The 14,696-nt window shown below is 34.8% G+C and overlaps 1 protein-coding gene across 1 annotated transcript; it reads left to right on the plus strand.

The window, feature by feature from the left end:
* Positions 1-2,191: 2,191 nt before the first annotated feature.
* LOC135209309 (uncharacterized) lies at positions 2,192-10,696 on the plus strand. Its single transcript, XM_064242014.1, has 5 exons — positions 2,192-2,242; positions 5,554-5,692; positions 7,122-7,271; positions 8,586-9,272; positions 10,184-10,696. Exons 1-5 carry the CDS (start codon positions 2,192-2,194, stop codon positions 10,195-10,197), a joined length of 1,041 nt encoding a protein of 346 aa, XP_064098084.1. The 3' UTR covers positions 10,198-10,696.
* Positions 10,697-14,696: the final 4,000 nt, after the last annotated feature.

Raw genomic sequence — 14,696 nt, forward strand, 5'->3', positions numbered from 1 at the left:
GACAGAAGGATCTTGTTCCAGAAAATCAGAAAGTGGAAAAAAGGTCTAGCAAAAAAAAAAATGCATGGAAAGTTATAGAACTAAAAAGTAAGATAGAAAATGCAGAACAAAAGATTATACAATCAAAAGAAAATGAAAAACGGGACTTGGAAGAAAAAACCCTATTAAATATCAAGCAAAATCCCAAACTATTATACTCATATGCGAAGAAGATGAATAAAAGAAGAATAGAAATAGGCCCTCTAAGAATTGAAGGGAGATTAACGAATGAAAAAAAGGAAATTTGCAACATACTGGCAGAACGATATAAGAGAGAATTCACCCCTAGAATAGATAATGAAGATAATGATATAGAAGTAAGGGATGAAAATAGTGAATATTTAGCTGACATAGATATTAATGAAGCTGATATTGTGCAGGCTATTAATGAAATTAAAAATGGAGCTGCTGCAGGGCCTGATGGAATTTCTGCTATTTTGTTAAAGAAAGTAGTTCATTCTATCGCAAAGCCACTTGCAATATTATTAAGACAAAGTGTAGATACAGGCAAGATTTATGATGAGCACAAATTAGCATATATTACCCCTACTTTCAAAAGTGGATCAAGACTAGAGGCAAGTAATTATAGGCCTGTGAGTCTAACATCACATATTATGAAAGTGTATGAAAGGGTAATGAAGAAAAATATTATGAAACATTTAATAAAAAATAATTTGTTTAATAAAGGAAAACAACATGGCTTCGTACCCGGAAAAAGTACACAAACCCAACTGTTAGTCCACCGTGAGAACATATTCAAAAATATGAAAAGCGGAAATGAAACAGATGTGGTTTATTTAGACTTTGCAAAAGCTTTTGATAAAGTAGACCATAATATATTAGCGAAGAAAATTAGAAAACACAATATCGTGGATAAAGTAGGAAGATGGTTAAAAGAATTTTTACACAACAGAAAACAGATAGTTATTGCAAACGACGAGAAATCGGATGAAGCCAAGGTAATATCCGGTGTGCCGCAAGGTACGGTGTTAGCTGCAATACTGTTTGTTATTATGATTGAAGACATAGACAATAATGTTAAGGATTCGGTAGTGAGTAGTTTCGCAGATGACACAAGAATAAGTAGAGAAATTACTTGTGATGAAGATAGGAGCGCTCTACAAAGAGACCTTAACAAAGTATATGATTGGGCAGAGGTAAATAGGATGGTATTTAACTCTGATAAATTTGAATCAATAAATTATGGAGACAGAGAAAGAAAGCTATATGCATATAAGGGACCTAATAATGAGACAATCACAAATAAGGAAGCAGTTAAAGACCTTGGTGTGATGATGAATAGGAACATGTTATGCAATGATCAAATAGCAACTCTGTTGGCAAAATGTAAAGCAAAAATGGGAATGTTGTTACGGCACTTCAAAACAAGAAAAGCTGAACACATGATTATGCTTTATAAAACATATGTTCGTAGTCACTTGAATATTGCAATATGATATGGTACCCACACTATCAAAAGGATATTGCACAAATAGAGAGTGTACAAAGGTCCTTTACAGCTAGAATAGAAGAAGTTAAGGACCTTGACTACTGGGAAAGACTACAATTCTTAAAATTATATAGTCTAGAAAGGAGAAGAGAACGCTACATGATAATTCAGGCATGGAAACAGATAGAAGGAATAGCAGAAAATATCATGGAACTAAAAATATCAGAAAGAGCAAGCAGAGGTAGATTAATAGTGCCCAAAACTATACCAGGAAAAATAAGGAAAGCACACAGGACATTAATCCACTACGCACCAGCATCGATAATGCAGCGTCTATTCAATGCGTTGCCAGCTCATCTGAGGAATATATCAGGAGTGAGCGTAGATGTGTTTAAGAATAAGCTCGACAAATATCTAAACTGCATCCCAGACCATCCAAGATTGGAAGATGCAAAATATACCGGAAGATGTACTAGCAACTCTCTGGTAGACATTAGAGGTGCCTCACACTGAGGGACCTGGGGCAACCCGAACAAGATGTAAGGTCTGTAAGGTAAGGTCTCTCTCAGCTTACGCATAAACTACTTGATCTATCTCTATTCAATTATCAATTTATTTTAATACCTCTTTCTCTCTCTCTCTCTCTCTCTTTCTCTCTCTCTCTCTCTCTCTCTCTCAATCTTAATGTTTATGATAGCGGCCATGTGTGGCACAGGATATGTCGACGATAAGACTGACTGGTTCAATGCAAAGGTTTGTCGTCAGAATGGAATGCTTGCAATGTTTGGATGGTTGATCGAAGTTTGTATGGACGGGGCAGCGCAAGAAGTCAGAGAAAGCACAGTAGATTTAGGTGCAAAGTTATGGGATAAGCAAATGAATAACGAGTGCAATGTTGAATGATTAACGTTTCCAGAACGCTCAATACCCATTTGGGATAAGGAAGAGATAATGATAAAACTAGTACAAGTGTTTGTACGAGAAGGAACGTAAGATTAATATGTGAAAGATAAAGGTATGAGATAACTGGAAGCCAAGAGGATGAAGCGAAGGATATCAATCTGAAAATGACGGAAGGTGTGAACCGAAAGATTCATTAAGGATTTTGAGAGTAAGAACTCGGAAGATAGTGAGCTTGTCAAGCGAAGCCGAGGTAAGAATATATAAAGAGATTATTTAGTGGAGTGAAGTGTGGTTGCTGAATATTATAGAAAGAGGTGAAACTGCTGAAATGAACTAAGAACACAGTGCAAGTGAAGTAAAATCATGAGTCAGAAACGTGGAGATACCAGAAAGTGGTCAAATGGTTAGCGTAGGTGAAAAAGTGGATCAGTGTTTTGACTTGGTCTGGTCATGTAGAAAGAATAGACGAAAACGATGAATTGATTTAGTACCCAAGAACTACGAGAGTATTTACAATATAGAGGAGTCTCAGTGTAGGTGAATGAAGCAGCCATTCAGAGGGTTTTTCCGTGATTCAGCACTTATAGATTATAATATCATCATATCAGTGACTATTACGTTCTCTCTCAGGGGAAAACTGCTTAACGTTAATATATTTATATATGTTACACAGAACATACTTGTTCCTTGTTTTACTATATATATATATATATATATATATATATATATATATATATATATATATATATATATATATATAATATATATATATATATTTACACATATATATATATATATATATATATATATATATAATATATATATTAATAAGTCCACAATAACTCCTTAACTTCTCGACTTCGTCGCACTCTTTTGGGTACGATTATTACTAAAGAAACTATCCTTTGCATATAGGCTTGTAGCGAAATATTCAGTATAAATATATATACATATATATATATAATATGTAATATTATACATATATATATATATATTATATATATATATATATATATATATATCTTGAGATGAGTGGTGCAGTGTTCTAAGGGAGATTCGACGAGCTGCTGGAAAGCCTCCAGAGCAGGTGCGTGAAACGACTAGTTCTGTTTAAGGTTCCTTTATGTGAGGTTTATCCGCGTTTCAAAAGTCTAAGTGTGACTGTGGCAGCTATCCTAGGCCTTTCTTGTCTTGCAAGCCATCCACCTTGTGCAAACGCTTGATGCTGAATGAAGTTGTATGTATAATTACACACACACCCTTACACACACACACACACACACACACACACACAGACACACACATATATATATATGTGTGTGTGTGTGTGCGTGTGTGTGTTTATGTATGTATGTATACATATATATTATATGTAATGAGGAGCTGGATAACCAGAAGACGTGGTAACATTGCAGGCATTATTATTTCTTAAATCATAAAGAGGCACAACCGAGTTCTTTTATGATTTCAGAAATAATAACGTCTGCAATGTTGCCATATCTTCCGTCTATCCTGTTCCTTATTGAATTGAGGTTTTCTAGAAACGGCAACATAAACAGTTTTATATATACGTACATTATATATAGGTGTGTATATACATGCGTATTCGCATAATACAATGTCTAATATTTGTTATATGCGTACTTGCCGTCTCAAATAATATAGCGCACAGTGAAATCACGCCAATATCATCGTCACCCCATCGCCGAGAAGAGATGCTGAGAACGAAAGCATCGATAGAAAACGCATTTTAAGACTGTCCAACGAAGATTTATCTGGCGTTACAATTGCCAGGGTCACCGACGCAGGACTTTGTAAAGAAAACGAGGTTTCCTCTTCATTATCGATGCATCCAATCTCTTGTCCTTCGAATAATTCGACTGGCCGCGTAAAAATGCTAATGAATGATGATATTACCAGATGATATCTCGATAATATCTTTACGAAGTCTTACGATAACATGACACCTAGGAGGTGTTTGTAAAGGAATTCAGTAGCGTGAAGTGGTTAGCCATGTAATACCCTTATGCCAATGCTTCAGTCTGATGTGTGTACAATCTCTCTCTCTCTCTCTCTCTCTCTCTCGCTCTCTCTCTCTGTATATTTATATATATATATATATATATATATATATATATATATATATATATATATATATATGTATATATATATATATATATATATATATATGGGTGTGTTATACACACCCATATACATATAAACACCAATATAATATATATATATATATATATATATATATATATATATATATATATATTATTTGGTGTTTATATATAATGCATTAAGGGACCCCTTTATGGAAGTAAGCAAACCAAACAGGGAACACACCTATCCGACTGCATTCAAAATACAAACAAACGTACTACACGCATAAAAAATGAGTACCCTTCCGTCACAGTCTACTAAACATGCCTCGAGAAAGAACTCCCCTTTTAAACTCCCAATATTTTAATTTCCCCAGAAACAGCGGCGGGCCCCGAATAATGACCTATACCGCCAGTCATTTCGGAAGGCATGTTGTTGGCCTGAACGACGGAGCAATTTCGTTCCTGTAATCCGAGCGACTCTCGACTCGATTTTTTCCCGCCGTTGAAAAGCCAAAACAAACGAGCAATAAATCATGATCATGACTCTGTTGAAAAGCGACGGCAACATCTAGTCAGTCTGCTGCGCGCAATCGACGTCGAGTAAAAAGCCGGGGAAAGAAGGTCACCCTCAAGGAAAAGGAAATGGCTCTGGCTAAATCGACTCCTGCTGAACTGGAAATGAAGAAATTCTCCAGATATCTTCTCAATGCTTTCTTCACGATGATTTGGAGACTTGACTGATATGCAAGTCACGTATTGCCCGTGATTTTATTTTCACAATCGGGTAGACTGATAAATAAATCCAGCGCAGTCCGCTAATTATAAATAAATAGCCAAATATATATATATATATATATATATATATATATATATATATATAAAACATGGAATTTATTGTATGTAGTTTACTTCTCTTTTTCTCAAAATTCGCACTGCATTCTTAGACGGTAAATAATGTAGAGAAACTCATTTTGCAAGCATTTCGACGATGATAAATCAATCTTCATAACATTTTTCATGGGAGACTGATTTAGTATATAATTTGTTTTCTAGCGAGCTGCCGTGTTGCTGACTATAGTAGGGGTGGCCTTGGCTACTCCAGGTTTCTTCAAGTTCCTCCATGGAGGAGGAGGAGGAGGAGGAGGCTATGGGGGAGGAGGGGGAGGAGGTAAAGGCCATGGAGGAGGAAGAGGTATGTGAATGAGTGCGGGTATTTATTTGAGAGAGTGAAGGATAAATGTAAAATAGGAGGATTTTCCAATGACTAGCCTACACCTAGATTGACAGACTTGATCTAAGTTTGCCTTAGTTTGTCTTAATTTGCATGGATTTATTGCTGTTGCCGCCATATGACCTAATCTAAGCCTAACAAGTCCTGACCTAACATAACCTAACCATGTTTTAGTCTGCCGAATCTAACCTAGCTTTACCCCATCTAAACCTGACGTAACTTCACTGATCGTATTCAACCATAAGTCCTTATGGTTAGCTCAAAAGAGGAAATCTTTTGATTGTGATTGTTTTGCAATTAAACCCCTCTACTTTTCATTACATCTTCCTTTTCCTTGCTAGATATGTACAGACCATTGAAGATAATCATGACTAGTGGAAGAGTAAGTTGTTCACCACTCACCAGGAGTTACGATTCAAATACATCATCCAGTCAAAAGCAAGATAAAGCTTCAATAATATCAACTGCAGACTTTAGTTGCCTGTCTCATTAGCCTATGCGACAAGCATTATTGAATGAGCTGAATTCTTTGAGATTCAAAGGCATTTAAGGAACATCCTCTATCATCGGTTAATTATAACTTAAGCTTATGGGAGGTTGTTTGTCACTGAAAAATGTATTTCAATTTAAAAGGAACTATACAAGTATAGACTACCTGTACCTTTCTCTTATTATCAGAAAAAATACTACAAAATGATTCGATCGCTCTTATAAGTATTTTATGTGGAGTAAATTTCTGATGAAAAAATTGGAAATGATTTTTCTAAGACTACCGCATTCAGTCTTTCAAAATGAGTTGGATTGGATCTGTGTCTTTCTTTTAATTAAGAAACTAGTACTTCCTACAAAGACATCTTAATTTCGAGATTTCCATAATTATATAATTAAGTTTCCATGCTTCTTACAGAATGAATGGTGGTGCGCTGAGTAGTATATTAAAAATCCTATTTTTATACAAATAAACACCAAATTAAGGAATATAAGTTGCAAAATAAAATTAAATGTAAAAACGGGAAAGCAAACTATCTAATGTATTTTCTTGCAAAATAACTGTCATATTTAGGTAAATATATTTTTAATAATAAGAGGCATACTAGGAAAAGTTGATTTATATAAATAATATACTCAGTCAAATAAGCAGCTTTTTCTTGGATAGTAAACAATTTTTTGTTGAAAGGATCTTTGAGAGCATAAGGTAATTTAGTAAAATTGTTTTTAAGCGCTCTAAAACTTTGGAAAAATATATCTTAAGATAAATCGTTGATTTATGAAACAATAAAGAACGCCACATTGGCGAAAACAAAAACTAAAGCTATTTGAGTACTTTCAGAAAATATTTCTACAGAATAGACAAGATATTAAGTAATGATTTTTTACAAACTTGACACAGGAATTGGTCATACAGGAAGGGGAAGAGGCTACGGAGGAAGAGGAGGAGGAGGAGGAGGAGGAGGAGGAGGAGGGTCATCAGGCCTTGGAGTGACTGTAGTTAGTATTTCGTATGGAGGAGGTGGAGGAAAAGGAGGCAAAGGAAATGGAGGTAAGATGCTGTGTGTGTGTGTATATATATATATATATATATATATATATATATATATATATATATATATACATATATATGTGTGTGTGTGTGTTTGTATATATATATATATATATATATATATATATATATATATATATAAAACTTTAATTATTTATTTATTTATTTTGCTCCTTTACATTTTCCTGAAATTAGTAACTGTATGACATTTTCAGTAACGAACCGTCTTCTAAATCATGTTATTGTCAAAAGCTAGGGCCTTTCAGTGAAAGACTATTTTCAGTGACTGTTAGTTTTCTTATGGACTATTCCCTGCTGTCAATGTCTCCCTTAGACCCTATTTTCAGTGGCTGTTGTTACCTTTCTTATTAACTTTATCCAGAGGTTAATGTCTCCCTTAGACCCTATTTTCAGTGGCTGTTGTTACCTTTCTTATAAACTATTTCCTGTGGTTAATGTCTCCCTTAAAGCCTATTTTCAGTGGTGTTGTCACCTTTCTTATAAACTATTTCCTGTGGTTAATGTCTCCCTTAAAGCCTATTTCAGTGGCTGATGCTTTTCCTTGAAAGATTAATTCAGTGGCTGATGCCTTTCTAGATGTCCCTTTCCAATGGCTGACACTTGGCCTCAAAGGCTACTGTCAATGGCAGAGATATTTCCGTTTTATCTGTTAAAGGCTTAGGCAGCTGATGCTTTCCTAAATGAATAATATCATCAGCTGATATTCTTCTGTTCAAGGTTTTTTTCAATGACACTAGCATTTCATTTTTAGCTTGCTTTCGACATCTTATGCTTCGCTTTTATTTGTCTATTTTTTCTCAGTCCCAAACGCTCTTGTAGACCACATTTATTATACAATAGCTGATTCTTCTCATTTAAAGACTATTTAATAAAAGCGTAAATTAATTTTCATTATTTAGGGAACCAAAAGAAAGCTGCATTTCCTGATTGTTCCTACCTTTTCATTTACAACTTATCTTCAAAGGAGACCCTGACCTAATCTAAGTACAACCAATCTTATAATGAATATATAAAACAGCAGCTTAAATTGTCATCACACATAGGAAACTGTTAACTCAGGAATAGATCGTTGCTTTTCATACTCCAAAGCATGGCTCCAGAATGTATTTTAGCAATTCATTTTCATCTTCAAAAGAAAACTTTCAAAATTAACTCTTCTCTTGTCGCATGAGACTAAATTTTGCGTTTTTAATTTCTAAGGTTAAGTTCGCAATGATTCCGTTATTTCTCACTCTTTATCACTTCCATCTGTTTATTTTCAATATTTTGTATTCTTCTTTTCTGCTATGCCAGGTGGAGGCGATGGCGGCCACGGAGGAAGAGGGGGAAGAGGCATAGGTATCTATGGGAATGGAGGAGGAGCAGGTTATGGAGAAGGAGGAGTAGGAGGAGGGATAGGTATCTATGGGAATGGAGGGGGAGCAGGTTATGGAGCAGGAGGAGGTACCTTTGTACTGAATGGATATGAGGGAGGAGGGTCATTTGGAGGCGCCTACGGAAGTGGTGGTAGTGCTGGCATTTACGGAGGGGGTAATGGAGATGGCGGAGGTGTTTACGGTGGAGGTAGTGGAGGTAGCGAAAGGGGGTATGGAGGAGGGAATGGAATAGGTGGAGGCGTTTATGTAGGAGGCACTGGAGGTAATGATGGAGGTTACGGAGGAGGGAATAGAATAGGTGAAGGAGTTTATATAGGAGGCACTGGAGGTAATGCTGGAGGTTATGGAGGAGGTAGTGGAGGTGGAGGCGGAGATTATGGAGGAGGGAGTGGAATAGGTGGAGGAGTTTATGTAGGAAGCACTGGAGGTTATGGAGAAGGCAGTGGAGGTAATGATGGAAGCTATGGGCACATCATACTATCAGGGGGAGGCGACGGTAGTGGAGGGTATGGAGGAGACGGAGGATCTATTGGAGGAAGAGGAGGAGGAAAAGTGATCATCATAAGAGAGGGAGAGAGCGAGAGCGGAGGGCATATTGCCACAGGTAAGACTATGGCAATTTCATATCTGGTTAGACTGAATTATATTAACGACTGAATAATAAAATGAAGTCATAGTTTAATCTAAATTCCACCCACCGAACGATTTTCTCACGTTGGCTGAGGCTTTGCATCTTAAAGTTTTAAAAGATTGAGTCAGATGAAGATAATTGGTGGCTATAAAACAACTTGCAAGAAATCTATGTATAAATTATTTTCCTTTTTTTTAGCGAAAGCTATTATTTCTATCGTGAGAATTTTAATAATAACAGGCCACATATTTTTGGCCGTGGCACATGCATGCCTTTGATCACACCAATTTACGGGGAGGAAGCAGTTAAAAAGGACCGCTATATATATTTTCGTAAAATCAACTTCTTAGGTAAACGCTTTTAATATAGTTATGCCATAAGGAATTTCATTGGTTAGGTTAAGTTTTCTGATAAAAATATTTGAATTTATCTTATCAGTATTGACCACTGTTAATTTTATCGGAGTTGTCGCAAAGAACGCTCTCAACTAAATCAAATTGTTAGGTGGGATCACTTGACTTGGTCATATTTGAACGAGTTGAAAGGAATGGTCACAGGCAAGGTATGAAATGAAAGCATTTAAACTGATAAAATCGTAGAATCCTTGATATCAGACAGAAATATAAGATTTTCAGTGAAAAGCCACAATAATTTATATGATATCGTATTTTTCCAAAGTATTTCAAGGAAAAATTGAGTATCATATACGTACATTACTGTGGCTTTCAACTCATTATCTCTGGTTACGGCATAGTGATGCACCATAGATAAAATGTATAATTTGTAGATGAATTTTTAGCATCATGCCCTCATGAAACCAGTCTTACACTAAGCCTGGTTCCATAACTCCATGTGACAATAAATCTCCCTCCTTTTTGTTGCAGGATACGGAAAGTAAGGAGAGATCGTTAGCCACAAAAAGCAATTACCATAAACGATGCTTCAAACAATGAAGACTGGCACGCTGAAGAAAATAAGCCCTTTGAGATGACTGGACATTGAATTCTGAGCATTATTTATACTTTCTTTCATTTCGCACTTGAAGTTGGGAATGAGGATCGATGAATGGATTTGTCTGTTTCTGTGTCAGAATTTGTGATATTATTTCATCTAATATATTTGACACACCAAATGAATAAACGAATTTGTAACAAACAGAACACCGACTCTGTGACTTGGTCATAGCATTGCATTTCAAAATGAAGCGAGAATGTTTCCATGAAATATAAAATTGTTCAGAAGTTTCGATGACGGAGAGAATTCAACCCCTGTAACTACCTATGGCCAGTCAAACGTAGAAAGTATTCACATCAATATCAACATTTGTTTATTTAATCAGGTGTTCTTTTTATTCTTTTTTGATTTATCATTTCGTAACACCTGTTTACTGTTGACCATATAACATGAATTAATTATAATACTGTATTCTTATACATATATATATATATATATATATATATATATATATATATATATATATATATATACATATATCACATACCCACAGCTCCTAACCGGTTTCGACTTTATTTCCAAGTCAATGGCATGGAAATAAAGTCATAACCGGTCTTATTTTTCACCTGAGGATATGTATGATCAAAATGATCATGTCCTAAAGTGATCATATTATATATATATATATATATAGATATAGTAATATATATCTATATATAAATATATATATATCTATATACACATATATATATATATATACATATATATATGAATGACTTGATCACGAAGTATATAAATCGTGATGCTATGTATAAATAAAGGTTTTTGCCACGAAGGAAAAAATGAAAAACCGAGATAGCCGAGTACTTTCTGTCTTGTTCCGACCCTTTACTTAGGAACAAGACCGAAAGTACTCGGCTATCTCGCTTTTTCATTTTTTCCTTCGTGGCAAAAACCTTTATATATATATATATTATATATATATATATATATATATATATATATATATATATTATATATATAATACAAGACCTCATTCAATCAGGAGGATATCTCAAGGAGATTTTATCAAAAAAAAGTCACAAGATTTCAAGGAAGATCTGAATAGAATCTCCGTATGATACCATCGTTTAAATGAGAACCTGTTATTAATTTTATAAATGCACGGAACAATTGTACAAGTGATAAAGTTAATATATATGTATATATATATATATATATATATATATATATATATATATATATATATATATATATATAATAGGAGTCCATAAAAACGCCAAAATCTAGAATGAAAGTATACTATATTTGAGAGACTGCTGCTCTCTCTTCAGGTAGGAATCAAATGAGAAAAGTTACAGAAAAGACGGTATTTATACCAAGAGATCCATCTACAGATATAAATACTGCCTTTTCTGTAACTTTTCTCATTCGTTTCCCACCTTAAGAGAGAGACAGCAGTCTCTAAAATATAGTACTTTCTTTCTATATCTTTGCGTATTTATGGGCTCCCTTTATTAGATGGAATTCTGTTGTAACAGGACATGTTACCAGTCATATATGTATATATATATATATATATATATATATATATATATATATATATATATATATATATATATATGTGTGTGTATATAATATATAAACATATACATATATATATATATATATATATATATATATATATATTATATATATATATATATATGTGTGTATATATATAGTATGCCTGTCACATTCACTAGTTCTATGTCCTAACATAACCACAAAGACCTCTTGTTATCTGCACTTGTGAATATTTTTGGAAACACTTTTCAGTGAAAGCCTTGGACATTAACGAAATTCTTTGTCGTAAGCGGAATTCGAACCTATGCTGTTTAGAAGACACAGCTGGAAGCTATCGCAATATGATGTCAAGGATCTTATGGTATATTGCTTTTAATATTACAATGTTTCAAATGTGCATATAAATATATTTTTTTATTATATAGATATATGAACAAGAAAAGATACCAGAAGAATGGTGGGAAAGCGTATTGATACCTATATTTAAAGGTAAAGGGGATGTCCAGGAATGCAGTAATTATATTATAGAAGTATCAAACTAATATCTTACACGTTGAAGATTTTGGAAAGAATAATAGATGGCAGACTGAGAGAGGAGGTGAGAATAGGGAAGGAACAGTTAGGATTTATGAAGGGAAGCGGCACAACAGATGGAATATTTTGCATAAGGCAGCTGATGGAGAAATTCAGAGAAAAACAACGAGACCTGCATCTGGTATTCGTAGACCTTGAAAAGGCCTATGGCAGAGTGCCAAGGCAAGAAATATGGAGATGTTTGAGGGAGAAGATGGTACCGGAAAAGTATGTCAGAATTATTCAGGAGATGAACAGGAATGTGTATAATAGAGTGAGAAGCAGTGTTGGACAGACAGATGGATTTGAGATAGGAGTTGGATGACACCAGTGGTCGGCACTTAGCCTATTCATCTTCAACATCGTGATGGATGTAGTAACCAAGGATGTTAGGGAAGCAGTGCCATGGAGCATAATATATGCAGATGACATTGTACTGTGTTCAGAGGGGAGGGACGAGTTGGAGGGGAGGTTGGAGAGGTGGAGAGCAGCACTTGAGGAGAGAGGAATGAGAATAAGCAGATAAAAAACCGAATATATGTGTTCCAGTATTACTGAGGATGGTGGAAATAGCATTAGATTGGGTGGGGAAGAAATAAAGAGAGTACAGAAGTTCAAGTACTTGGGGTCCATATTAGAGGATAGTGGAAGCATGGACCAAGAGGTGGGACATCTAATTCAGGCAGAATGGAATAACTGGAGGTCTGCATCAGGGGTCCTCTGTAACAAGAAGGTCCCTCTGAAATTGAAGGTAAAGTTTCATAGGACGGTGGTCAGATCATCAATGTTATATGGAACAGAAACAGGAATGAGGAAAACAGAGGAGAAGAAGATGGATGCAGCAGAAATGAGAATGTTGCGATGGAGGTCGCAAGTAGCAAGGGAAGATAGGATTAGAAATAAGAATATAAGAGGATCGACGAAGGTAGTTGAAATATCAAAGAAAATACAGTAGGGAAGGCTTCGATGGTATGGACACCTGTTACAGAGGGAGGAACGTCATGTTGGAAGACATACGATGAAAATGGAAGTGTAGGGTAGAAGGAAGAAGGGAAGACCAAGAAAGAGATGGCGTGATTGTGTAGGGGAAGATATGTCTTGGAAAGGCATCAACGAGAACGATGCACAGAACAGAAATCGATGGAGACGACTCATTCACAACGGCGACCCCATATAAAAATGGGTTAAAGCTGGAAAGAAGAAGAAGAAGATATATATAAACTCATATACACATATATATTTATATATATTCATATGCATGCATACATATATGATATATATACGTGCATGCATACATACACACACACACACACACACACACACACACAATATATATATATATATATATATATATATATATGTATACACACACACACACAAACACACACATATATATATATATATATATATATATATATATATATATATATATATATATTCCACCTCTACAATGTTACCTTTTCTATTCTCAGGAAAAGTTTGCTAGCTTCATGCTAGCTTCCGTCGTGGCTACGACCCAACAGAGTTATCTAAGTGACAGGTGCTTTATTTCCTACTTTGGTCAACAGATACAAAATGAATTTTAACAAAATATCCCTGCATCTCCCCATCCTCATTGTTGACATAATACATACATACATACACACACACACACACACATATATATATATATATATATATATATATATATATATATATATATATATGTGTGTGTGTGTGTGTGTGTGTGTATGTATATATATATATATATATATATATATCTATATATAATATATATTTATATATATATATAATTCATGCAGTTCTAGCTGTTAATATTATAAACATTGCCAGCGGAATAAAAATAAATTTAATGACCATCTGTGTTAATTATAATCCCATTAATATCTACGCAACTAATCTTTTCCCATTGCTCATGTTTTGCTGAATTTTTCAAAGAAAAATGAATGAAATCAACCAATCAAATTTTTTTAAAGAAAAATGAATGAAATCAACCAATCAACCATCAGAATGCGCAAAACTGCTCTTGTGCAAATGATATGTCTCTGGAATCTGAATCTGCTAATCCGCCACCCATTGCCCTTCCTTTCACAATATGTAATTGAAATCCAACGAGACATTAGCAGAGGGGGATTATTGGTGGCATTTTGCTAACATCCTCATGTTTTCTGATTTCATTTCCAAGAACGGGTCAGAAGTCATAGGTCTATACCAGGCCTCCCATACCATATAACAGTTTGAAATATTTCAGACAAAGGACCCTGCTTCCTTGACCCGGTTGATATAAACCAGATATCCATTAAA

This window comes from Macrobrachium nipponense, chromosome 37 (assembly GCF_015104395.2).
Source record: "Macrobrachium nipponense isolate FS-2020 chromosome 37, ASM1510439v2, whole genome shotgun sequence".
In the NCBI taxonomy this organism is placed as follows: Eukaryota; Metazoa; Arthropoda; class Malacostraca; order Decapoda; family Palaemonidae; genus Macrobrachium; species Macrobrachium nipponense.